The following is a 25,778-nucleotide window of genomic DNA, read 5'->3' on the forward strand; positions in this document are numbered from 1 at the left end:
TTGCGTGGCAAAGCAAAAAATCTGTTCTGTACAGCATGAATCAATAATAATCATCAATAAAGTATTTATTAATTAATTAATTTACTAGTCTGCACAGTCCAGTGAGAGGAAATTGGGCCATTATATTATGGTTACACAGAGGGCCATTTGAATATTTTTCATTAAGTACCATAGAATAGGAATAGGAGTGACATTAATCTTTAAATGCAATTTTTAGGGTGGGGGGCACTCAGAAAGGTGCATTCCACAGAACTGTTTGTTTCATGTGTGCTATATTTAACATTAAATAAATCTCCAGGGGGCCTATAGTCCTCATTTAAGTATGTATAGAGCAAAGGTAGGAGGGAGAAAATTTCTCTGAAGTCTTCTATCCCTATTGAGTAATATTAGGTTTGGGTATTCATAACAACCATAGCATGACACAGTTTCTGCTTACAGAGGTATCTACCTTGTTTATCGGCTTTGGCTTTTGGTCGGCATTTCAAACAAAAAGGCCTAAAAGTCTCTGGTGGCATCGTTTCCCAGGCCCCTCTTGGGAGGAGTCATTGTCCAGGCCAGGAAGCCTCCTCAGCCCACAGGTATAGGATAACAAGGCTTTATATGCTTCTACTTATAGATGAGAGTGAGGCCGGCTAAATTCCAAACAAAAAGGATGCTCTGTGTTGTGAACTTTGCATTGGTGATTTGACTGAAATTAGTTTTTCTTGTACAATAATTATTAATTCAATTCAGTTCAACTGTGTAGCTGCAGCTAAGCACCAGGTGCAGCACATAAAAAACACAAAAAAGACAATAAAACAGGCTGCTGGTGGAAACAGAAAAAACATGGTCAATATATAAAAAACTTTAAGGAACTTGAGCTATACATAACAGCTTGTAAAGCTTCATCCTTGTACAGTGCTACATCCTGTTAGCAGTTTTGAATGCATTGTTTTTGTGCGGCAAGACAAAGATTTACAAAATAGCCAACATCTTTCATCTTGTACAAAACATTTTACAGTGAATATGTTCTACATTGTAATAGGGAGGCTTAAAAAATAGACATGCTGTATTTAACTGGAAATACAAATTAGCAGTTATAGAAACAAATCACGAGTCTGTGACCTGCAAATTGTTCAGTGAGGAAATGGAGATTTCCTGCCACTATCCAGGAACCATGAAGTTTTTGACATCAAAAAGGAAGAAAAGCTTTCCTAATAAATAAATTCATTGATTATTATGGTGATTTCTTTTGGTCCAAGTCTTCTCTATATGGTAGGAACCACCTGCCAGCTGACATTTCTGAGTAGTGCTATAAACTAGAAATAAAATGAGCTTAATTAAATTGATGTAAAAACAAAGCTTACTGGAAAATGAGAAGAAATAATGCAGATGTCTTTTTATGTCAATATAACATGATTTATGTTGGAACCAAGTGTTCAGTAAATAAACATTTTTTTAAGAAAATGCAGAAATAATCTTAATAACTTAGAAAAGAGGCATTAAATAAATACTCATATCATTAGGTCAAAATGAAAAGTACACTATTCATTTTGCAGTAGATTATCACCTTGAAGAACCTGATCAGGTTCAGCGAACGTCTCTGGTACTTAATGTGAATTTTACAAAAAGTGCATGGCTGTATTTAAAAATAAAACAGGAAAGAAAAAAACATTTCCTCTTTTCCCAAAACTGATTTGTACACTCATAGTGCATATTAGAACGTAGTGATGAACAGAATAATGTGTATAAAATAAAATGAAGGCTCTCATCTACATTATTAACTTGCTTTACAGAGCAGTAGCACAATGAAGAAGTCTTCTCTTTCTCTGAGTTTTGGATATCTTCATCAGTTATCCAAAAATCAGCATCTGTCAGTCTCTGCTGAAATCACATTGATGTATGCCATGACATTAAGGGGCTATATGTGTAAGTCTCTGCTCAGCCATTTGACCTTAGTCTCTGAACTCTCTTGGGATGGTGCTGGCTTCTCTGGCAATTAGTGCAACCAGCACGCTGGTGCACGCCTCTCTGACTGTCTCTCAGCTGCTTTACCAGCTCATGGTCCTTGTGGCCCAATACCCGAGGGAGGAAAAGGGAGGCCTTGTCTGTGCTCCGGGTTTTAAATCCTCGCCGTGGTCGGCCTTTGCCATTAATTGAAACGTACCACTGGCGCTTCACGCTCGCTCGCCTTCTGCTGCTGCTCCCTGATGACAGCGGTTGTTCTGTGGAATGATGGCGGGATGCGTAGGTGTTGTATCCCAGTTCGTGAATTCGCTCCACAAACTCGCATTCTTTATTGAACACTTCCTGGTGGGATGAGAATGAATGAGACAATGGCCTCTGTTTATCATGCAGCTTGTCAATGTTTTTGACTGACAGTGCAACAAAGTCACCTTGGTTGAGTTCTACTAATAAGCACTGATACTATGTAATACGAACATCATATTATCTTATCTTGGAGTTTGTTTCTTTAGATTTTAGATAAAGTGCAGCTGGATACTATATGAAATGTGACTAAACAATACTGATTATGCTTTTATGAGGTTTAAAGTAAAGGACAAAGGCTTAAAGAAAAGAATTGAATGTTAACTGTGAAAATCAGGACCCACCGAGGCGTACAGTCGGCCTTTATCATTCATGGCAAGATATCTTCCAGAGAACAGACCCTTTATAGCCACGACACCCACATCCACTGCTGTGATTTCCATTATGCCTGCAACATAAACAAAACTGTTATAGACCATGCAAAATATATCGCTGTTAATATGAATGACTGTTTAGTTTGTTCTTTTTATTCAGGAAACCTTACTCAGTCATTAAGAAGATCGTAAAGAAGTGGAGAACCACATCAGTAAGTAACCGCACCAGTTTCCTGCTTTATCACCTCTTATAATTGAATTTTTTTATGAAGCTGTAATTGATTAGACACTAGTTTTTTCATCCCAGTAGAAAACCACTCCTGCCTTTGTCCTGACTGGAAATACTTTGTTGCTTCAAAGACAACCTGCCTGCTACATTCTCTCTCTCTCTCTCTCTCTCTCTCTCTCTCTCTCTCTCTCTCTCTCTCTCTCTCTCTCTCTCTGTCTCTGAGACTGAGAGAGAGACATAGAGAGGGAAAGAGAGAGAAAGAGAGAGAGAGCATCATAATGAACATGTGAAACAGCCGTTCTGGATAAAATCGATACCCAGAATCTGACTAGTATAAAACGTGCATAAATTCCATTTTCTAAAGCAAACGTTCTATTAAACACGTTCATAGAATCAGGACCGGATATATAGATCTCCAAAACTAAATAATATATCCATGCTGCCTACGGTGCAAAGCAATGTTCTATATAAAGAAATAAAGCTGTAATAAAGGTTGTTCATATCAACACGAACAATTTTTGCATTTTAGTTCTTGGCAAAGTAGTCACTCGGTGTTGGTGAATACTCACTGAACGGGTTGTTATCCTCCAATGATCCCCCGATCCTTCCATTAGTGTGTATTTGTAAATGATATTTAGTAGCGCAGTAGAGCTTCCTGCGTCTCGGCGCTCCACCGAGATGTTCGTACACTCCTCCGCGACCCCCGGCGTCTCTGCGCTGCCGGAGGTCGCAAGCCGCTCCAGTGGCACAACTGGACTTGGAGCTAACGGGATCTAACAGATTCAACAACACCAGGAGAGGTATCACAAGCATCGTGGCATGGCCAGGGTGCGAGGATCGTGCGAGAAAATTGAGAGTTCTTGTTTGACTCTCGCGGTCCCATTAAAGTGCCGGGGCCCTGGAGAACAAGAACTAAAGCATTGTGGATATCCGAGCCCGATAGACGCAGCTGAAGCCGAAAGGTGGGATCTGTTCCTCGCCTTATGCTGTTCCGTGAAATGCCTGCTGTGGGTTTGACTGAGAGCCTGTGTGAACATTGAGCGCAGATATAAAAGAACCTTGTGGTGACAATAGGCTGAACTCCAACCAATTGATACAAAGGAAAGGGGGAGGCAAAGGTATCAGCCCTGTGTGAAGTGAGAGACTGTGGTGTGGATAAAATTACATAGTGACTGCGTGCGGAATAGGTCTCTCCCTCTGAACTCTATGTCTGTAATATCCTAAAAGAGCAATTAGACATCCGAAATTATACAGGCCAGCAGAACCAGAGCCTAGTGCTGCAACAGGTGCTCAGCAGCAGTTTACAGTGGAATCACCAAGACTGTGGGAAGATTTCAACCAACACACCAATATTGATGATACTAATAAAAATGGTTTAATTGTACATCAATCGGAAACTCTGAAAAGGTAAATCTGAATCTGACCCACCCTGGTAAATTTATAACAGTTTAACCGGAAACTATGGTTTCAATATTTCTCAGATTATTCTTTCTCATTCCATGTGGGAGGGAATGTGTAATATGCATTATTCTATCTGGCACAATTCCCAGTGATGTGACTGATAAAAACGATGTTAATTTACGCTTCTTAACTCCTGTGCTATTATCCCTGTCAACAATAAACGTGATTATTTCAGATTAATCTCATTGGGCTTCATTCAGGAAGAAGAACCTGTTAATAAATGTACTCGTGACTTGTAATTTGTCTGAAATGTATAAATGCACTAAAAAACACAGCCCCCCTACTATGTACTTCTTAATGGGTGTCTTTGTATACATGGAAGAGAATTAGTCATATTGTGGTCATAGGTATCATTTTGGCAATATTAAATATCTTTGGCTGAAACATAATTCTTATCTTCACACATATTAGCTCATACAAAAAGAAAGAAAGAAAGAAAGCCATTCAAGTGATCACTGGAGCTCATATGTGTCAGGAGAATCTAAAAAAGCCCCCCCCCCCCGCCCACACACACACACACACACACACACACACACACACACACACGCACCACACACCATTTGTCAAAGTCTAATTTGAAAAAGGCTAAAGACAGCATGACAGCAACCAGACACGTCTTAACACTGGAATTAATCAGCCCACCTTTACCAAAAACTGTTGCTACACTATTTCCTATTTGACACGGATTACTGTGTATCAGAAAACTGTTGTCCTTCTGAAAATTAGATCTTTGAAATAAAATAAAACTGAGCCAAAGTTAAACATCATGTGCTTTAATAATGGTCAAAAGCTAATATGCTCTTGTCCTCTAAGTAATATCCATTGTCTGTCAATTTACAGCCTGACATGTTGTTCTTCATTTGCTAAAGAATAAGGATAAACGGATGGGCTGTTGCAGAGTGTGCTCCACGTGCTCTTTACACCACAACTCTTTATCCGTCTTTGGCTTCTTTGTCCTTCACCCAGAAAGTGGATTGCAGCAGACTTTTCCCATCCCAGTGTTGGCTGGGCAGCAGCCGGTGGGCGGAAGAACAGCAGGCTAAATGACTACTGCGTAAATTGCTTCCATCTTGGTCACATTATGGTTTGCATTTTGGTAATTAGCACCATCATCTACAAATCTCTCTGCCCTTTGGCACTGCTTCACTGCTGCTAAAAAGAATTCCCAGGAGAACTGACAGTTAATTTATCTTTCCTTCTCATACATCACCTAGCTAGCTGCCTCTGTCATTTAATTTACCCCAGTGATCAGAAAAATGCACCTCTTTTAATTATAAATGGGTGCATGTTATACCTCAGAGACCTTGTAAAAATCAGTCATCTCACCAAAACATCAGTCAGGCTGTGTTTTTGGAGGTTGGTCGGGTGGCCATATCTAAGTGAGACGTTTTTGATGTGGTCAAATACTGGAAGAGGGTGTAACTTCAGATGTGGTGAGCTGTTTCTTTCAGAAACTATTTTAATTACACCACCTCCATGCTACTCTCAAAGCATCCTTGCAATAAGTAGGACAAATGCTCTCAATTTGTAATGAGCACACACGCACATAGATACACAAAGCCCAACTCATGGATTCATGCATTGTGTTTTTGGTTTGTTTGATTTGTTTTCCCTTGTTGCTACAAGAATAATTAAAATCTGGTCAGAAAACAAAGTGTTCACACACACACACATACACACACACACACACACACGGGTTTAGTGCTCCTCACCTGACTTTCGGACAACCCCACAAAATAATGATCTCCTTAATTAGTGCCATATTTAGGGAACAGGGAGGGATTTCAGATACAGTCACAGCAAAATTGAATTGGCTCTTTGATGAGTAAGGCAAATACTGGCGAACAACCAGTCAATAAAATGCAATGATAAACTTCATGTATTAGAATAATGTTTACAAAAACCTCAGCTTTAATGCCTTTCTGCAAAGGGCTGCATGACTACTTACTAGTTGTACAATAGCACAATAGCATAGTTTGCTCGCATGCACTTTCATCATTATACAATATTGTCACAGAATAATTCAATCACTTTTAGAGTACCTACACAAGTAGGCTTCAATTTCCTTCCTGACCAGTTTATGTGCTCAGTATGTTTATGTAGTGCTGTAAATGAGATCATAATTGCTCTAGAAATTCACATAACCTGTGCCATTTGTGTCACTAAAAGTAAGTAATTGTGTTTATTTTTTTTTCTTTTCTCATTATTTGATGGCACCCTGTAATTTGAATAAGAACTTTCCGGATATGTTAACACCTATGCTGACATCAAATATTGAGCAAAAGGTTACTATTGCTTTAAGAACATACAAAACAGAAAATATTAGTTTTAACTTCCTTTCTTCTGTAAAACTGGAAATGAAAGCAGATTTTTTTGTACTCATTTACCGTAATTCACCTTGCTTAAATTCTCCCTTCTTTATAACCCCCAAAAGCTCCTCTTGGCACAAAAGTGGTTCTTTTCTACAATAATAAAGTTTATTAGGCAGGTACTTTCCTGGAACACTGCTTTTTGCAGAGGAAAAAGGAGGTACCAGGAAATCAAAATGACCATTGAACCCTTTCTACTGTAGTTTTTCTCATGGGTAGATTTCTTTGGTGTGGCGTTGATCAGAGGGCTGGTCCCAGCCGCTGCCACTCATCTCCAGACAAATCACAGCTGAGCCACTTTTGTCCTCATGACTTTGATCTCACTTGCTCACAGCAAACAAGCTACAAGCTATCAAAAAAGACACACGGGTACACACACACACACACGCACGTATATACATGTACACACATGCACACAAACATTTCCATATACACAGTTAGTAAGATGGTATAGTTTTTTTATGTGTGCCTGTATTAATTTGGTTATTCATTAGCTCTGAAGGAAATAGACAAAAGCTGAAAATGAAAAGATGAAGTGTCAATAGCATATTTTAACTCTGCATATTTTAGAACTGTTACCACAATCTACATGAAAATTGCCTTTGAACCATGCAAAGTTTTTTTTGCTTGCTTTGCTTTTGTACTTCTCCCATTCTCACTACACTCTCCCTTTCTGTAACCTTCTGTCTTTGTTTTTCATTCATTTGCTCACCTTCTGTAACCAGATAGGTCTGCCGTATACTCATAGAGCTCTTTGATTGTTAGCAGCAGGTTTCAGATACCTCCAAAGCGGCTGCACCTTCTAACAGGCAAGCAATTGTGGAAGGATGAAACTCTATAGGCCATCAATGGCTTTGATAGACATGCACACAAACCACCACAAAACTGACAAGAATAAAACTGCTCACACACATCACAATATATACTGTAATATACTGTAGTAGTGATTGGGACATTAGGCGCAGTAACACACAACCTGAGTTGATGGCTCCAACAGATACCAGGAACCACATCAGAGATCTCTGTCCAGAAGAGCGCAGTCCTAGGAACAGCTAAGATCCTGCGCAGAACCCTCAGACTCCCAGGCCTCTGGTAGAGGACCCGAGTCTGAAGGAAGAAGGCACCGCCCAGGAGGGCGAAGAAGAGATTTATATATATATATATATATATATATGTACATAAATATATATATATATACACAGAAAGAGATTATTAAGATTTTAAGAAAATATTCTTATGAATGACAAGACACACGTTGAACTTTTTGAAAGGGGTGCCTCCTGTTACATCTGTTTTTAAATAGCACCAAAATTTGACAGAGTTGATTTGATTTGATAACAGATTAATTGGAGCATCTAGCCATCAGCTCACGTGTGCAAGCACGCGCACACCAGCAAGTCAGAATCACTTAGAAAAATCAAGTCTAGACTTAAAGTGAAACAACACCCCCATGAGCTACTCTGACAGTACTAGTCGACAAGACAAGCTTCCCACAGAGTGGTAATTTAGCACAACCAAAGTGGTCCAGAGCTGTACCAGTTTGTTCTGTTAGTGCAACAGACAGCAGCCAGCACTGAGGAGATCAACAGGTGGTAGTTTTTATAAAAGGGGCGGGGCATTGGTGTTTTGTGAGGAAAGTTGCCTCTAAAATGTTATCTGCCTTCATCTCATCTAATAGCAAAATTTGATTGTCTTACCGTTGTTCTGCAGTTTCCCAAACCCTCTTGTACTGTACAGCTTTCATTATTCCTAGGAATATCTGCATACTACCTGTGTTCTGTCCCCATATATTCAGACACATCGCTACTGCCCTCCTGAAACATAATTCACCTTCGAACTAGACCACCGTATGCTCTGCTGCAGTCCACCAGCTCAAGTTGCAGATCACTTCCCTATATGTGCTTGCCATCTTCAACCTGCTCAGCCCCACATTTATGAGATGCGATGCTTTGAACATGGGAGTTGGCGCAATCCTGTCTCAATTCCAGTATGGGACGGAACACCCAGGGGCATTTGCCTCAAGTTTGCCCACCCAGGTTGAGAAGAAGTTCTCAGTGGGAGAGAAGGCAGCATTGGTCTGCATCTTGGCATGTTACAGATAGCGTATGTAGCTGTACAGGTGACATTTCACACTGCACACTGACTACCAGGCCCTCACAGCCCCGATACAAACCACTGTGCCTTTATCAATCTTTATTTTTATCAATAAATCTTTATTTATATAGCGTCTGTTACAATCAAAATTGTTTCTAGGCGCTTTACAGAATCCCAAGGCCTGAACCCCCAACAAACAACAGTAGCAAGGAAAAACTCCCCTTTAACAGGAAGAAACCTTGAGCAGGACGAGGATCATATAGGGGACCCTCCTGCTGATGGTCGGCGGGGAAGAGAGAGAGGAGGAGGGAGAGGACAGGTAGAGGAGAGAATAGGTAGAACATACATACAGAAATACATTATATTAATTAAAATAAGCTGCCGGTAGAGTCAAGTTGAGTGGGTCAGCGGGGTCAGAGGTCAGTAGGTCAGCATGCAACTACAGAAGGGGGGGGCAGAAACAAAAAAGGTTGGAGGTGTATAACTTCACCACATGGGTCAAACTTGGCAGGGAAAACATCATAGCTAGCCTGCTTTCCAGAGCCATGCCCAACCCACACACCAGATTCCATCCAAGACCCCAGGGACTGAATTGGTTCTCATGCTGCACACATTTCTCAAGGCAACCATCTTCCCTGTCAGAGGTTCAGGCAGCATCGGCACAGGACCCTGTACTTACCCAGCTAATCCGTGATCATCTGTGAGGACCGGCCAACCAGGGTTCCAGAGGAACCAGTTCCCTTATCACAGGGTCAGGACTGATTTAGCATGCTGGAAAGACATTTGTGTAGTGAGAGGGCTGTACACTCTGGTCCAAAGTGCCTTGAGAGAGCATGTCCTTGCCAAGGTTCATTATGGACCCTTGGCCATCGTGAAGATCAAACAACATTGCAGGGGCCTGGTCTGGTGGCAAGATATCAGCAGGTATCTGGAAGCAATGGTAAGACTGGCTTTCCCCCACTTCTGCCATTACAACCTCTGCCATGACTCCCAGCGACATGGACCCACACACAAGGTGTTGGAGACATTTCTAGCCATTAGAAGACCGACCGACCGACCTTTATTTAGATAGCATGTTACAATCAAAATTGTCTCTAGGCGCTTTACAGAATCCCAGGGCCTGACCTCCAACATGCAACAGTGGCAAAAAGTCCCCTTTAACAGGAAGAAACCTTGAGCAGGACCAGGCTCATGTAGGGAGACCCTCCTACTGATGGTCGGCTGGGTAGAGAGGGAGGAGAAGGGGGAGGACATGTAGAGGAGAGATTAGACAGAAGAAATACATTAAATATATGTATAAAATATATATATATATATATATAATGCTGGTATAGGAGTTGAGTGGGTCAGCGGGGTTTGAGGTCAGTAGGTCAGCATACAGCTATGAAGGCGGTGATAACTGTAGATGGATACAGAGAGAGGGGGGAAGAGAAGCAGAAAAACTACACAAGAAATAATATCAGGAGGAGAGGAGAGGAGAGGGCAGCCTCGGCCTATAGCATTGTAATAGATGTTATATAAATAACGATTGATTGATTTGATTTGATAGCAGCATAACTAAGATGTCAAGATGGGTGGACTGTGGTCATAAAGAGATAAACGTGGTCAGCAACATTCCAACAATGCTCAATTGCTACTAAGGGGCCCAAAGTGTTCCAAGAATTTATATCCCACACCATTGCACCACCACCAGCAGCTTGTACCACTGAAACAAGGCAGGATGGATTCATGATTTTATGTTTTTTATGGGGAAATTCTGATGTGATCATCTGTATGTTGCTGCTGAAATGGAGACTCGTCAGACAAGGAATATTTTTCCAATCTTCTATTGTGTAATTTTTGTGAGCCTGTGCCAATTATAGCCTCACTTTTCCACTGTATCCCCTTCTTCCACCATTCCTGCCAAACATGATGTAGGTGAAGTGAAAAGTTCATAAGTGAATTCCTAGCGACTGTGCTGATCCTTCCTTCATCTTGTCAAGGCGACAAATGGAAGATGGCTTTCAACACTCCCATGGGCCATTTCGAGTACCTTGTGATGTCTTTCAGACTTACCAATGTTCGAACTGTGTTCTAGTCGCTCATCAATGACATCCTCGTGATATGTTGAGCAAGTTCCCCTGTGTCTGCCTCGGAAACATCCTCTTGTCTGAGATGAAAGAGGAACATGTTCAGAATCTCCACCAGCATCTCCAGTTCTCCAATACCTTCTGGTGAAAAATCTTTTTTTAAAATAAAAGTAGAGAAGTACAACTTCCACACCACATTGATTTCTTTCCTAGGGTTTGTCATTGGTCGGTAATAACTTTCACCAGACCCTGCCAAAGTGATGATTGTAGTGGAATGGCTAGCTCCTTCCTCACATAAGCAGCTCCAATGATTCTTGGGCTTTGCCAATTTTTATCGTCTATTGTAAAGGTTTGGCTCCTCTAACTAAACTAAAATCCACACTGAAGTTTTTCCTGTGGTCCAGTGAGGCTGATGTGATCTTTCTGTCCTTCACCTATGCTCTATCTCCTCTTGTCCTCCTTTTCCCAGCGGGCCACCAGCAGGAGGGTCCCCCATATGCTGTGCAAGGATGATGTTTTCCTTGCCACAAATGTTCATTATTCTGTCAGAATCTTACCTGTGGAAAGGCAGAAGGTTAAACTTCTGTCAATAAAATGAAATAAGGTTTAGTAAGCACAAGGAGTAGAAGGGGAAAACCATCTCTATGGAGGCGGGGGAGAAAATGGAGAAACAGATTTAATAACATGTTTCACAGTAGTAGCACCTTGCCTGTCTTTGACCAGCCAACCCTGCCTGAATCTCGGTAATTTCCTAATCCTTCCAGTCCCCGACCATATGTATTGGTTTTGGACTTTCAATCTGTTCTTGTGTGATTTCCTGCTTTTTTGGAACATGGTAAATTTCTATGCCACAACCCTCTGACTCCCTGTTGAAAGGAAACTTTTGTAATGCCACACTGGTTGCAGTGTGTGTGCTGTTTGGGTTTTCACATGCTGGCCTTTTCTTGGAATTGGGCAATTGACACATATGATTCAGTACAATCTGGCCACAACCATGACCCAGCAAAAATAGTGTCATCATCATCAGAGTTATCCGTAGTATAATACTTTCTTTACAAACTGTTTAATCCCATTTGCCTCTGAAACCACCATTAATCATTTTGCCATTAACCACCTGAGCAGAAGGACTTGCTTGTGCTGAATTGGAGTTTTGGAGTCCAGTCCGCACCTCCTTTCAAGGCTTTGCTGCTCCGTATTGAATCTAGTTGGTGGCTTTGTCCACTAATGTTATCAGTTCTATTCTACTTGCTTATAAGAGTGGTAACAGAGCCTGGATTTCAAGTAGATCAGAATGTGGCACAGCTGTAGACAGTGCTGCAGGACCACAGAAACACACTCAGATGTGGACAAAATGTGGCGTCACTGCTGTGTGTAGTGATCAGGGGTAAGACAAGTAAGTCATGTGGAGTCTCAGGAAGGTGAGTTAAGTGGGAACGTCAACACAGGTTGAACAATGGTGAAGAGATTGGTGATATTGGTGTTGGACAGGTAGGTGAGTTTGGGGCAAGGAAATCAATTGAGACAGGTAAAACATGTTATGGGAAGGCAGAAGAAGTCATAGACAAGATGAAGCAGGAGGCTGCTTGGACATCAAACCCTCAGAACCCTCAGTCTCTCATCTCGTCTTCTTAACCGCTTTATCCCTTTAGGGAGGGTACACAATGGGTGAAGGCAGGTCCACCCCTGGATGATTTGCCAGTTCATTGCAGGGCCCTATTTGAGCATTTGTGGGTTCGGTACATTGTTCAAGGGTACCTTGGCAGTGTTCTAAAGGTGCTCTGGCACCTTCCCCTACTCCCAGAACACCTTCTATGTTTTGTCTACACTGGGACTCAGCCGAGTTCCCAACCGACAGCTATCACTGCCCCTGATGACAGTGAATTCATACACAATGTCAAAAATATGAATATCAGGACATAATTTTGATATTGTGGCAGGCATGAGGATATCTCTCACTCAGGTGGATTATGGGTTGGGGGCGTGTTACGCGCCCTTATGTCCTTGGCGCACTTTTAGTAGTGATTCATTCGAGTTTTGGTGTTTATAAAGGAAACTAAGAAAAACTGTGCTTCGAGTCTTTCTTCATCCTCCCACAATATGCTAAAAACAATCAAAAGTTTTCTTCTTCAAAAAAAGATATGAAATGCTGCAGAAGCATGTCAACCAAGACAGACCCACAATATCCAGAGACTTGAAGTATTTGGGGTACTGTATATCTCATCCCATCCAGTCTTTTCCATCAATAGTTTACGAAATGGCTCATTGACATCAGCTTGGATGATGGATGAGTGCAACTGAACCTCCTGAATAGAAGGTGTGTCAGTAGGATTGAGAAGCTCCTTGAAATATTCCTAGCACTGTTTGACAATACCTGCAGTTGAGATCATCCACTCCCCACTCAAACTGTATCATAACATAAATTTCCCCTCCTGAGGCACTGGACAGTTTGAATTAAGTTTTTGAAGCTGCCTGATAGTCCTCCTTCATGGTCTGACCTTACTCTTCCCAGACTTGCCTTATTTGCCTCCAGGACAGTCCAGTAGGCAGTTATTTTGGCCTGTGGGTACCCGTCAACTGTTTCAGGAGTTCCATGGGACAAGACTTTCCTGACAGAGGGCTTGGACAGACATTTCCAGTAGACTTTCACAATATGTTTGGGTCTTCCAGGTCTGTCCAACTTCCTCCCCACCAGAAGATCAAACTCACCACCAGGTGGTGGTCGACAGCTCAGCCCCTCTCTTTAGCCAAGTGTTCAAGATATATGGCCAGAAATAATCAGCCTATGGTTTTCTAGTGCCATGCGTACTGATGGACACTCTTGCTTGAACATGTATTTTTTATGGATATGCTGTGACAAACGCCCTTTCCCACCAGTTATTGGACTTTTTGTCCAATAACTGGTGGGAAAGGGCAGCCCTGCCAGAGTCCAACAGCCACTGAAAACAAGTCTGACTGACTTATTGCTGGCAATGCAAGCCATGCTCCTGCTCCAGTTATAGAGAGCCCAAACAGCCCTTGGCAGTAGAGGACCACGGAACTGATACTCATGGAGTACCCCCCACAGGATACCATGAGGGTCGAATGCCTTTTCCAGAGGAACAAATCACATCATGACTGGTTGGCAAACTCCCATGATCCCTTAAGCACTCTGGAGGGTATAGAGCTGGTCCACTGTTCTGCGACTGGGATGAAAACCACATTGTTCCTCCTGGATCCTGAATTCACTGATGGGCATCCTTATGCTTGAACATGGTCTTTGTTATAGACAAGCTGTGACTAGCATAAAAGTCCAATAACAGAGCAAGTACCCCTCCCAGAGAGTCCAAGAAGACAGGTACTCTAACCTGAAGACACAGGGAGGTGACCCCCTCTTTTTTCAGTGAGCTACAAGGTATTCCACACCAACCCACACCAGCTCAATCTGGAGTTGCCCAACGTGGGCAGGTTCCAGCCCCTCTCAAGGATTTGGGTTGCAGAACCCATGTTGTGTGTAGAGGCAAGCTCAACTATCTCCAGCTGGTACCTCTGAACCTCCTGTACAAACTCAGTCTCCTTCCCCTAGTGAGCTGACATTCAATGTTCATATAGCCAGAGTTTTGGTCCAAGAAGTCATTAAGGCACCTGGCCACAACTGCTCTAGCCCTTAATGAATCTTGTTCCCATGGGCAGAGATCTGGCCACCGTGCTCTTGCTCGCGAACCTAAACCTCTGGCTCCAGAGCGGGGCCCCAATAACACCAATCCGGGCAACCAAAAGAGATATTAAAAGTTGGCTGCTTTTAGCATTGTTTGAAATCTCTCATCCTCTGTGATGAACTTTAAACTTGAGAGTTTAAACATTAATGGATCCAAACTGACTGGCATTGAGATTGGGGCCCTCAATGGCTTTTATTGTTTTAAGCAGCATTTTTGTATTTTCAAATCATGTAGGAATTTACAGGCTTTACAGATCATTTGTTGGTGTTATTTAGTGTTTTTATTCAGAATGTTTTTTTTTCTAAAAGCAACTACAGTTTTAGCTATTGATAAAAGTTTTAGTGAGGTTCTGGGTTATTTATGGAGTGATTTTATAACACTCTTGGGTGAGACTAACTCCCAGTGACAGCACTCCAGTCTGCAAACGAGCTGTATGCTGCTCTTCAGAGTGTGCAGGACCAGGAGGCCTCAGGCATTGACAGTCTCAATCTGGAATTTTTTAAAGCTTTGTGGAATGTTGTCTCGTATGTGCTGGAAGTCTTCAATGAAAGCTTTGTCTCCGGATCCTGGACCTTGTCTTGCCGAAGGGAGGTAATCGCTCTCCTTCCAAATAAAGGTACCCTACGGGACATAAAAAAATTGGCACCCCGTATCTCTGCATTGTACTGTCTACAAGATCCTCTACAAATCCTTAGCTGCTTCGCTGAAGTCGCTCATCCACCTGGATCAGATGCACTATATATGTGGCGTGTCAATGGTAGAAAATGTCAACCTTATTCCAAATGTTTTTGGATGTCTCATTGGGAGTAAATACTGGCTTGATTGCAGTAGATCAAGAAAAGGCTTTTGTGTCGCAACTCACCTGCCAATCAGTCACACCCCCATCCCATTCACCTGCATCAGTCACAAAACTGAAGTGAGAGTTCCACATGTGCCACATTGTTCTGAGCTCGATGTCAGATTTTCCAGCTTTACTCCTTGGAGTATTTTCCTGTTGCTGTCTCTGCCTGTTGAAGACCTGTCTTGTCACTGCCTTGGTAATCACTTTATTTTGGGTCTGACCTTGTCTCTGTTTGCTCTCTGTCCTGGTTTCATCTATCTGATCTCCTGAACTTGGATGTATTGACTCTGTATTTTTCCACAAACTCCATTATTTTGTGAAACTCCATTAGTGTTATTTTTATTGTAGATTGCCTTTCGAATAATAATAAATTCTCGAAAAAATGTAGGGTTTTTTTTTTTTTTTTTGCCAATTATCCTGCTGCATGAAAGAGGGGAAGCTGAGGCCAACCTCACAAAATCTTTCCCTGTTTCACCTGTACCTTCAGTTTTTTGACCATATTGGTCATCTCCAAAATGTCTTCCGCACAGAAATCCTGAGCCTACATAATGCAGACCTTAAGACTTTATACATTAACTGTGTTAAAGTCATCAACAAAGAGGCCAGACATAACAGAGCACTCACTGTGTGGAAGGACCGATTCCTCGGTAGAGGACACTCTACATGAACCCAGTAAAAAAAGGGAACTGAAAATTTACACTGGAGGAACCTGAATGATGCTAGTGCCACCAATGCCTTCATGTCTGTCCTGTTTGTTTCTTTGTGCAAATTTTCTGAGAATGTTTTTCATGTTTTTACCAGGTGCAGCAGACTGGTAAAATTTTTGTTTTATTTGCTTTAGACCCTGTAAATAAAATAGGTTTTAAAAGTCTCTCTCTCACACAGACACTATCACTCTGTGTACGTGTGTGTTTAAATGGACACGGAGGCCTGTTTGAAGTTTCCAATGTTGTTCGACTTATGTATGAGCAGACTGGTGGGTATATGCATAGGGATGCATGGACAGACAGTGACTGGTCAAACAACAGGTGTGTCCTTTGATCGTTGAATCTACCACTGTGCAGTCAGATGTCCCTTTTAGTCTTCCTGATTCTTTCTTTCTGTTTTCAGTTGTTTAAAAACATCCGTGCTTGGTATCGCCTTTTATAAAAGCAAAGGAGCTGTCTTTCTTCATTGATACATTCCTTAAATTACATTACGCTGAAGTTCCAAAAGTCAATTTAGTGTATCTTTTCTATGAAAGCTAACACAGTTACATAAGGCTTGATGTACTTTGCAACACAATCTTTTTAAACTAACTCAAAGACAAAAAGTGTAACCTGTAAAAGGAGCATTAATTTTAGGAATTACCCACCAGAAGTAAGCATTACAAAATATATTATTTTTACAACATTCTGTTTTTCAAATTCTCCACGTTTTGAAAATTTGTTTGCAAATTCTTAACATATAAAAGTATGTTTTTCTTTCTTTTTTTAAAACTCTAAAATCAATTATATTTAGCTCTAAAATCAATAAAAACAAAATATGGACAAAATATAAATCCAACACATTTTCCAAAAAGCTGAACTTAAAGATCTAAAACATTTTGTATGTACACAAAACGCCTATTTCACTTAAAAGAAATTTCAGAAATCAGTTAGTGAACACTTCTCCATTGCCAAGGTACCATCCACCTAGCAAATGTAGTATATCAAAATGCTGATTGGACAGCAGTGTGCCTTAGCCTGTCCAATAAAAGGCCACACTAAAATATACAGTTTATTACACAGCACAATGCCACAGATCGTTTAAGTTTTGATGGAGGATGCAATTGGCATGCAGACTGCGGAGCCTTTACTTAAAAGTCTTAGAACATGATTTTTTCTACATATTGGGATGTTACATGACCCAACCAAATGTGTATAGTGTAAAACTATACACAAGGTATAAACCATACCTGGGAATTTCTCCGAGAACTGGTTACCACGTTGCGCAGTAGAGCCGTTTCTCAAGGCTCATTTCTGGAACCATTATCTATTTTTTGTTGGTTGCATTTAGCCCCATTCTCAAAAGACAAATTTACTTAGGTAATAAAATAGCAAACATCTGAAAAAGCATATGGTCCTGGCACTGGGTTTCGTGCTTGCATTAGCATTATAATCATTACAATAAAAATTTGAAAAACAATACAGTCTTTGCACAGGGCCCTCTTCGATAATTAAATTTTTAAATGATTTTAAAAAATGCTGAAAAAATGGGACCGGCATGGGATAGCAAATATTTGTTTTATTTACAGACATATAAATCTATTTTATCAATAACTAAATAATTATAGGTTATTTCATGTTTATATTTTTTTCAATTGTACTTTGAATTGAACACCTGAACATGTTTTAATTCAAAATAAATAAAACAATTAAACTGAGTGGGTTGCTGCCATTGCCAAATTCTTCATGCCTATTTTCAGGCTAAAAGTCTGAGGTGATGCATATATATGGCACAGCAATATTTCTGTAACTTGTTTTATATTAATTACCTTAAGAAATATGGTCTGAACAGTGTAATGCAGGCAACATAAAAGCATTATAATAGTTAAATATTTTAAACTTACCTTTACTATTTCAAAAAGCAAGCTTTTTGAAATTAGCTACTTTCACATTTATTTTCAAATCCCACCACCATTTTGGACCAAGTCACTTCCTGTCACATTAAAACGACTGTCACACAATCGCCGCACCAGGATGGTAAGTAAATGTTGCTCTAAGGTCAAGCATAAAGCTGTATAAGGAAGATTCTTGGTTATCACTGTTTGCTACACATATCAACATGTTTTAAGCTGTCTTCAAAGGCTTTTCAGAGAATTTGGCAGTACATCCAATCAGCCTCACAACTGTTAGGAAAAACACAAAACGAAGAAGGAAAGGCTTTCCTGGCCAGAAAAAAAATATGTCAGTGCTGTAACACAATAGATCAAGGGCTGATGGGCTCTGGAAGGGAAAGAAGTGTTGGGACTGAGACAGAAGGCTGGGCGTGACGGGTTGTCAAGGAGAGAGAATGGCAGGGCACTGAAAAGAGATGAGAGGCAGATTAGAGCAGCAGTACAAAAATCCAAAATTCTTTTCCCAAATTTCCAAAACACAGCTAAAACCCAGAGGGCAGAAAAACAGTTGTTTTGACATCCTAAAACTTGATGTACCACCAGGGATTAACAGCAAACCTGCAAAGATTGAAGAGAATAACCAGGTTTTAATGCACCAGTTGATCAAAGTGGATGTGGACCAGATGGACTGATGACTGAGGCAGAACAGGTGTGTAGTGACCAGAAGATTAAATAATGGTCAGTAAGAGGAGACCAAATAATGGAAAGCTGAAGGAGGAAGAAAAGAAAAAAACACACACCGAAAAGAGTCAGATTCTTAACAGACAGGCCACATGTAAATACACCAACCCATGACCTCAACATTCAGCACCTTCATATCCGAGATTGTCTGAGACCAGCCACCTGGACAGCTACTGCCACAATTGGTTTGCATAACCAAATAAATTCTGCACAAACTGTCAGAGAAAGTCTCAGAGAAGTTTATCTGCATGCTCGTGTTCCCACTCAGGGTCTTGACCTGACTGCAGTTCTTCATTGTAAACTAATTGAGTGGGCAAATGCTTGCATTCAATGGTGTCTGCCATTTTGGAGAGATGTTCTCTTCATAGATGAATCACGGTTTTCATTGTACAGGGCAGATGTCAGATAGCTTGGCTGTTGTGTTGATGACTGGTGTGCTGAAAACATTGTGGATCGCCTGACCCATGGTGGTGGTGGGTTGCAGTATGGGTAGGTGTATGTTATAGACAACGAACACGGGTACATTTCATTGGTTGCATTTTGAATGTACAGAGATATTGTGATTAGATCTTGAGGCCAATTGTGCCATTCATACAAGACCATCACCTCATGTTGCAGTATAGCGATACACAACACCATGTTGCAAAGATCTGTATACATTCTGGAAGCAGAAAACATCCCATGGCCAGCATATTAAGTGGACGTGTCACCCATTAAGCATGTTTAGATATGTCGGCATATATGACAGCATATACGATTTCCTGCAAATAACCCGGCAACTTCCTGCAGCCACTAAAGAGGAGTGAAGCAACATTGCATGGGCAATGATCAGCAACCTGATCAACTGTATGTGAAGGAGATGTTAAATATCCGTGTATTTTAGAGTGGCCTTTTATTGTGGATGACCTAAGACACACAATGATATCTCAACCCCTTGATATGACACACCTATGAGGTGAATGGATTATCTCTGAAAAGGGGAAATACTCACTAGTTCCCTCTGTACTGTGTAAAACGAGGTAACGCGGCTCTCAAGTTTGATAATGTTTGTAGAATGTATGATGACTGCTTACTGAATCGCAAGCTACAATGTATGTCAATAGGCAACACCATCACCACACACAGTGAGTCAGCGTCTGTGATTAGGCAAAATTTGTGATTAGGCTGGAACTCTTGCAATAGTGGAAAAAATGTCTAAAGAAAGAAGGAAAAGGGAATGTGGACTTAATAGTGGCTGCAGAAAAGAGGCCAACTGTTCATGTCAGTTTTACAAAGAGAGTTGGAGGTACATATTTATTTGCATATATTAGCATATAGCATTTAATGCTACTCCTACTTCCTGCTGGATTTCTATTGACTGATTAGAGAAAGTAAGGTCGTAGCAGATGTCACAATAGTAATCCTAAATTTCTGACACAAAGAATTATATCTTAGGTTATCTTTGGCCACAAAATGTTGATGGCTGCCCTTGAACATGCCTGTGATATTAGACCACTGATTTAAAGCCACAACCAAAGATATCTCCGCATTTCTCCCAAGATTGTTATCTTTTGTCAGGATGAATACCTGAAAAATAGGCCCTTTGTTCACATAGAAAAGGTTTTATCGTTCAACTCATGAAAAATGCCAGCAAAAATAAAACAACTGTGTTTTGATTTTTGTTCAATGTATATTTAACACACTGATATCATTGCAAAATTGTAAAAAAATAAAATAAAAAATTCTCTCACACGAAATCCTGCCTGAGGACTAACCTCTGCTGTCCTGACTACGTTCACAGTGCTTTCAAAAGTGTCTTGAATGCTCTTACTCAACCAGAAAATATGAAATAGGGTCAAAAGCAAGAGAAAAACTTGTTTAAAAGGTAATTCCTGATCATATTGGTCAATGATCAAATCATTATCATAGTCCATAATCTGCCATTTTAACGAGTAATCCTTGGTTTAAGTCTTACTGTCAAACGCTAACTGAACATTTCAAAATTAAAGAAAGAAGCAAAGCATTTTCTGGGTATCTTTTTGAGCAAACAGAAGGTCAAAGTGTAAGCTTACAGAAAAGTTTTAAGAACAAAATACTACAGAGTTGAAATGAAGAACTGCTGGTCCAGAGAGACCCCATGTGAAGGAAAGCTCATTTATATACTGTAATTTCACGACTCCAAGGCACACCTAAAACACTGAGATTTTCTCAAAAATCGACGGTGCGCCTCATAATATGGAGCGCCTTGTGTGTGGACTGAGTTCCAAAATCTGCTGTGCACCTTTGGTGGGTGCACTACGGTAAACGCTCCGCCAATCGATTTGCGGCACACCTACGCGTAAGGATCCCCTAAAATGGCGCCAGTCAAGCTAGACGCGTATGAATGAGGCTAACTGTAGGCCATCGAATATGCGGCTGAAAATGGCAATCGAGCAATCTTAGTGTTTTCGTTTTATGAGGAGGCGGCATCTCTCCAAGGACAACTGTTGCGCAGCGGCTGCCAGCGGATTATGAAGAGAGAGTGGCCATCTTCCGCACCTACTGCCGCGACAAGATAACTGCGCCCAGCCATATCACCAACATGGTTGAGATCCCAAAGTGGAGAAAAAGGGACCGGCACGGTGGCGATACGCACAACGGGGCACGAGAAGTCGTCGTTCACCGTGGTTCTTGGCTGCCACGGAAGCGGCCAGAGCGTTGGATGACGGAAGGCAAACATTCCTTCACAAAGACTATGAGGCAGCGGCGGGCAAGTTATGCCACCATATGCGGGTGGATTGTAGACGCATGGGCTATGATACCGTCTTCATGTATTGTAAGAGCTTTCACAAAATCAACGCTGAACCGGAACCGGTCGGTGAGTCTGATTCAGATGATTAAGAAGAGGAATTCGGGATGTTGGACATTGAAATAGTGCAGCTGTTTAATTCAGATACAGAAGATGAAAACTTTGATGCTTTTGTGGCAGAAGAATGAATATTTTGTTCAATAAATGTGTCGAAACTCACTGTTTTACTTCTGTTGTCATTTTTTACTGTATGTTTCAACATGCGCCTAATAATACAGTGCGCCCTATGTATGTTTTAAATACAGAAATAGCACCTATAACTGAGACTGCGCCTTTTAATACAGTGCGCCTTATGGTCGTGAAAATATGGTATACACTGCTCAAAAAAATTTGAGGAACACTTCAAAAACACATCAGATCTAATCGTGGGGGGGGTGGGGATCTTGAATATCTTTCCTGATAAAAAGTAGGTGATGTATTAGTAACAAAATGATAATTTAACTTTATAGAAATTAAAATGATCACCCTATAGAGGGGGAAAATCAAAGACACCCCAAAAATGAAAGTGAAAAAATGATGCAGCAGACTTGTCCATTTTTCCAAAATGTCATTGTAGCAACTCAAAATGATTCTCAGTAATTTGTGTGCCCCCATGTGCTTGTATGCATGCCTGACAACATCGGGGCATGCTGCTAATGAGATGATGAATGGTGTCCTGGGGGATCTCCTCCCAGATCTGGACCAGGGCATCACTGAGCTCCTGGACAGTCTGAGGATCAACCCCGGCAGCGCCGGATGGACCTAAACATAATGTCCCAGAGGTGTTCTTTTGGGTTTAGGTCAGGTGAACGTGGAGGCTAGTCAATGGTATCAATTCCTTCATCCTCCAGGAACTGCCTGCATACTCTAGGCACATGAGGTCGGGCATTGTCGTGTACCAGGAGGAACCCAGGTCCCACTGCACCAGCATAGTTTTTGACAATGGGTCCAAGCATTTCATCCCGATACCTAATAGCAGTCAGGGTGCCATTAGCTAACCTGTAGAGGTCTGTGCGTCCTTCCAGGGATATGCCTTCCCAGACCATCACTGACCCACCACCAAACCGGTCATGCTGAATGATGTTGCTGGCTGCATAATATTCTCCAGGGCATCTCCAGACCCTTTCACGTCTGTTGCATGTGCTCAGGTTGAACCTGCTCTCATCGGTGAAGAGCACAGGGCACCAGTGGCATAGTTGCCGATTCTGGTGGTCTATGGCAAATACCAATCGAGCTCTATGGTGCCAGGCAGTGAGCACAGGGCCCACTACAGGACGTCGGGCCCCCAGGCCACCCTCATGGAGCCTGTTTCTGATTGTTTGGTCAGAAACATTCACACCAGTGACCTGCTGGAGGTCATTTTGTAGGGCTCTGGCAGTGCTCATCCTGTTCCTCCTTGCACAAAGGAGCAGATACCGATCCTGCTGAGGGTTTAAGGACCTTCTACGGCCCTGTCCAGCTCTCCTGGAGTAACTACCTGTCTCCTGGAATCTCCTCCATGCTCTTGAGACTGTGCTGGGAGACACAGCAAACCTTCTTGCAACGGCAAGTATTGAGGTGCCATCCTGGAGGAGCTGGACTACTTGTGCAACCTCTGTAGCATCCAGGTACTGCACCATGCTATCAACAGAGATGTTGATCCAAGCCAAATGAATAACTACAGCAGTAGAAAGTCACTCAGTAAAAAATCAGCCAAAAGAGATGAGGAGGGAAAAAAAAGTATCAGTGGCCTCAACCTGGAAAGCCATTCCTGTTTTGGGGGCCGTCTCATTGTTGCCCCTCTGACGCACCTGTTGTTGATTTCATTAACAACAAAGCAGCAGAAACTGATTAACAACCCCCTCTGCTACTTAAATGACCAGATCAATATTCCAGACATTTGATTGATAGGTTGCTATACTCTGATTAAAAAGTGTTCCTCTAATTTTCTTAAACAGTGTATGTTCACTTTTTTCCCATGTTCATCTGTTTTCCTCAGTTCTTTTGTTTTGTATTCAAACAAGAGACAACCAATTATTTATTATTTTTAGATGTGCTGTATTCTTTGCAAAGAAGCAGGTGTCCTTTACCTATGGAAAGGTTTTGGATCAATTTTGTGGTCGTTCATAGTCCCTTTTCTTGATTAACTCATTGAGCCTCCCATCCAGGGATACCCAGATCTCACCCAACCATTTATACTTCACACAGATGCCTTCCAGGAAGGATTGGGAGCAGTTTTGTATGAGAGACAAAATAACAAAATGGTTGTAATTATGGTAGTTATGGCTCCGGAGGACTGGGAAAACAGGGAGATGAACACTGAAATGGGAAATCTGTGAGTGTTTTAGGTATTATCTGTATCACGCTCTTCACATCACTCTCTATATTGATAATAACCCTTTGACATATATTCTCTTAGTGGCTAAGCTCAATGCTCTAGGTCATAGGTGGGTTGGTGAGCTGTCAGAGTTTCATTTCACAATTAAGTACAGACCGGGAAAGAGTAATGCAGATGCGAACAGCCTCTCCCCCCCCACTAGACATAACACACTGAACATTTTTTGACTCAAGCTTGAGAGTGCCACAAGGCAAAGTGACACACTCATGGACCTGTGTGTTTATTTTGGTGTTGTTTTGTGGCGTGTTCCCTGTTCCTTCATTGCTCTTTCTCCAGGGGGCATGGTCGAGCCACTTTCAAATAACTGTCTCTGGTGGAAGTCACACCTGCTGGCAATAACTAATCAACTGGCTCTTTAACCGCCTTTTCCTGTTCACCAGCGTCTGATCTTTTTTTCAGCTCTGTGGTAAATATAGAATCTGAAATTCATTTTGTTTGAGATTTGTAATCTTGCTTTTTGTCCTCCATTCTTAAGCCCACAGCACCTCCCTCCTTTCATGAAGAAATGTGCAGTACAGGATCTTTAACCCATTCTGATCATGTTCCCCTGCAGCATCCAATGCTTATTTTGTTTAATTACATTCTCAAGCCCTAGTTGGCTGTCTCCTGTCTGTATTCGGTTAGGGTTAGGGTACCCATTTCTGAGCATTATTCCTGTGAAGCGGGCAGATGCAGTAGTTTTTTTCTTATTGTGTTCCTGAGCGTTTGACCTTCAACATTGGACTCACGCTAGCAATAAATCTAAGATTGCCTTTATTATCTGGAAGAGTGGCGCACTGGGCCACCACCATCGTAAAAAATCAACTCCCCGTGTTCCCTTACTACCTTTTCTGAACCACGGTGCTTAGGCGTGTGTTCGCTCACCCACTCCAGAGCAGTAAATGTGTATCTAAACTTCTATCTCTGCACAAGGGTTCTACATCGGTGGCTGATTATTCAATCTACTTATGGGTTCTTGTAGCTAACGGCAGTTGAAATGATACTGCCCACCGAGCGGTTTATTTTCAAGGGCTGCTGGAGGAACTAAAAGATGAACTTGCAGCCCGAGATGAGACGCTGAATTTGGAAATGTCAATTGCCCTCACCATATGGTTGGATAATTGTGTCAGGGAGAGGCAGAGGGAGAGGGTCAGGGCTAGTCATGTTGTTTCTCCAACGATCCTGGACAGGTTGAGTGGTCCTGCAGCTGTGCCACCTATGCCAAGCCTTGTTGTTCCACCATCAGATGTAGCAGTAGATCCTATGCAGTTGGTGTGACGGCTCTGTCGTGCCTCACTGGCTGGAAGAGCAATTCCCTGGCTGACCTGCCAGACCTGCAGAATGAGAAAATTAAACCTGCGTCCCTTCAGCCTATTCAACCGGTTGAGGCACCATTTCATTATTTAGTTATCGACTGTGTTGGCCCTTTGCCTCCGTCCAAATCAGGAAATGCCTATTTGTTCACTATAATGTGCCAAACGACACGCTATCCTGCAGCGTATCCAATGAGGTCTATCACCACAAAATCCATTTTTAAAGCTTTGTCTCATTTTATTTCATATTTTGGTATACCCAAAATAGTCCAGAGTGACAGAGGTTCCAATTTTATGTCGAAGACCTTTTCTGAGGCATTGAAAAAGTTACAGGTTAAGCATAATATAAGCAGTGCTTATCACCCCCAAAGCCAAGGCGTATTGGAGCGCTATCACGCGTCTCTCAAATCACTATTAAAAGCCTATAGCCTTGAGTTAAAGGGAGGTTGGGAAGAGGGTCTCCCTTGGTTAATGCTGGCGGCGAGGGGAGTGGTCCAGGAAAGCACAGGGTTTAGTCCTAACGAACTTGTATTTGGACATAAAGTGTGTGACCAAATGTCAGTTTTGATGGGTGATTTGGATCCATCGGAACAACCAGGCGATGT

At 41.7% G+C, this 25,778-nt stretch overlaps 1 protein-coding gene across 1 annotated transcript; it reads right to left on the reverse strand.

The window, feature by feature from the left end:
• Positions 1-258: 258 nt before the first annotated feature.
• Positions 259-4,453, reverse strand: fgf3 (fibroblast growth factor 3). Its single transcript, XM_003969450.2, has 3 exons — positions 3,420-4,453; positions 2,592-2,695; positions 259-2,289 (listed from the first exon to the last, which is right to left on the reverse strand). Exons 1-3 carry the CDS (start codon positions 3,661-3,663, stop codon positions 1,921-1,923), a joined length of 717 nt encoding a protein of 238 aa, XP_003969499.1. The 5' UTR covers positions 3,664-4,453; the 3' UTR covers positions 259-1,920.
• Positions 4,454-25,778: the final 21,325 nt, after the last annotated feature.

Source organism: Takifugu rubripes, chromosome 13 (genome assembly GCF_901000725.2).
Source record: "Takifugu rubripes chromosome 13, fTakRub1.2, whole genome shotgun sequence".
NCBI classification, from domain to species: domain Eukaryota; kingdom Metazoa; phylum Chordata; class Actinopteri; order Tetraodontiformes; family Tetraodontidae; genus Takifugu; species Takifugu rubripes.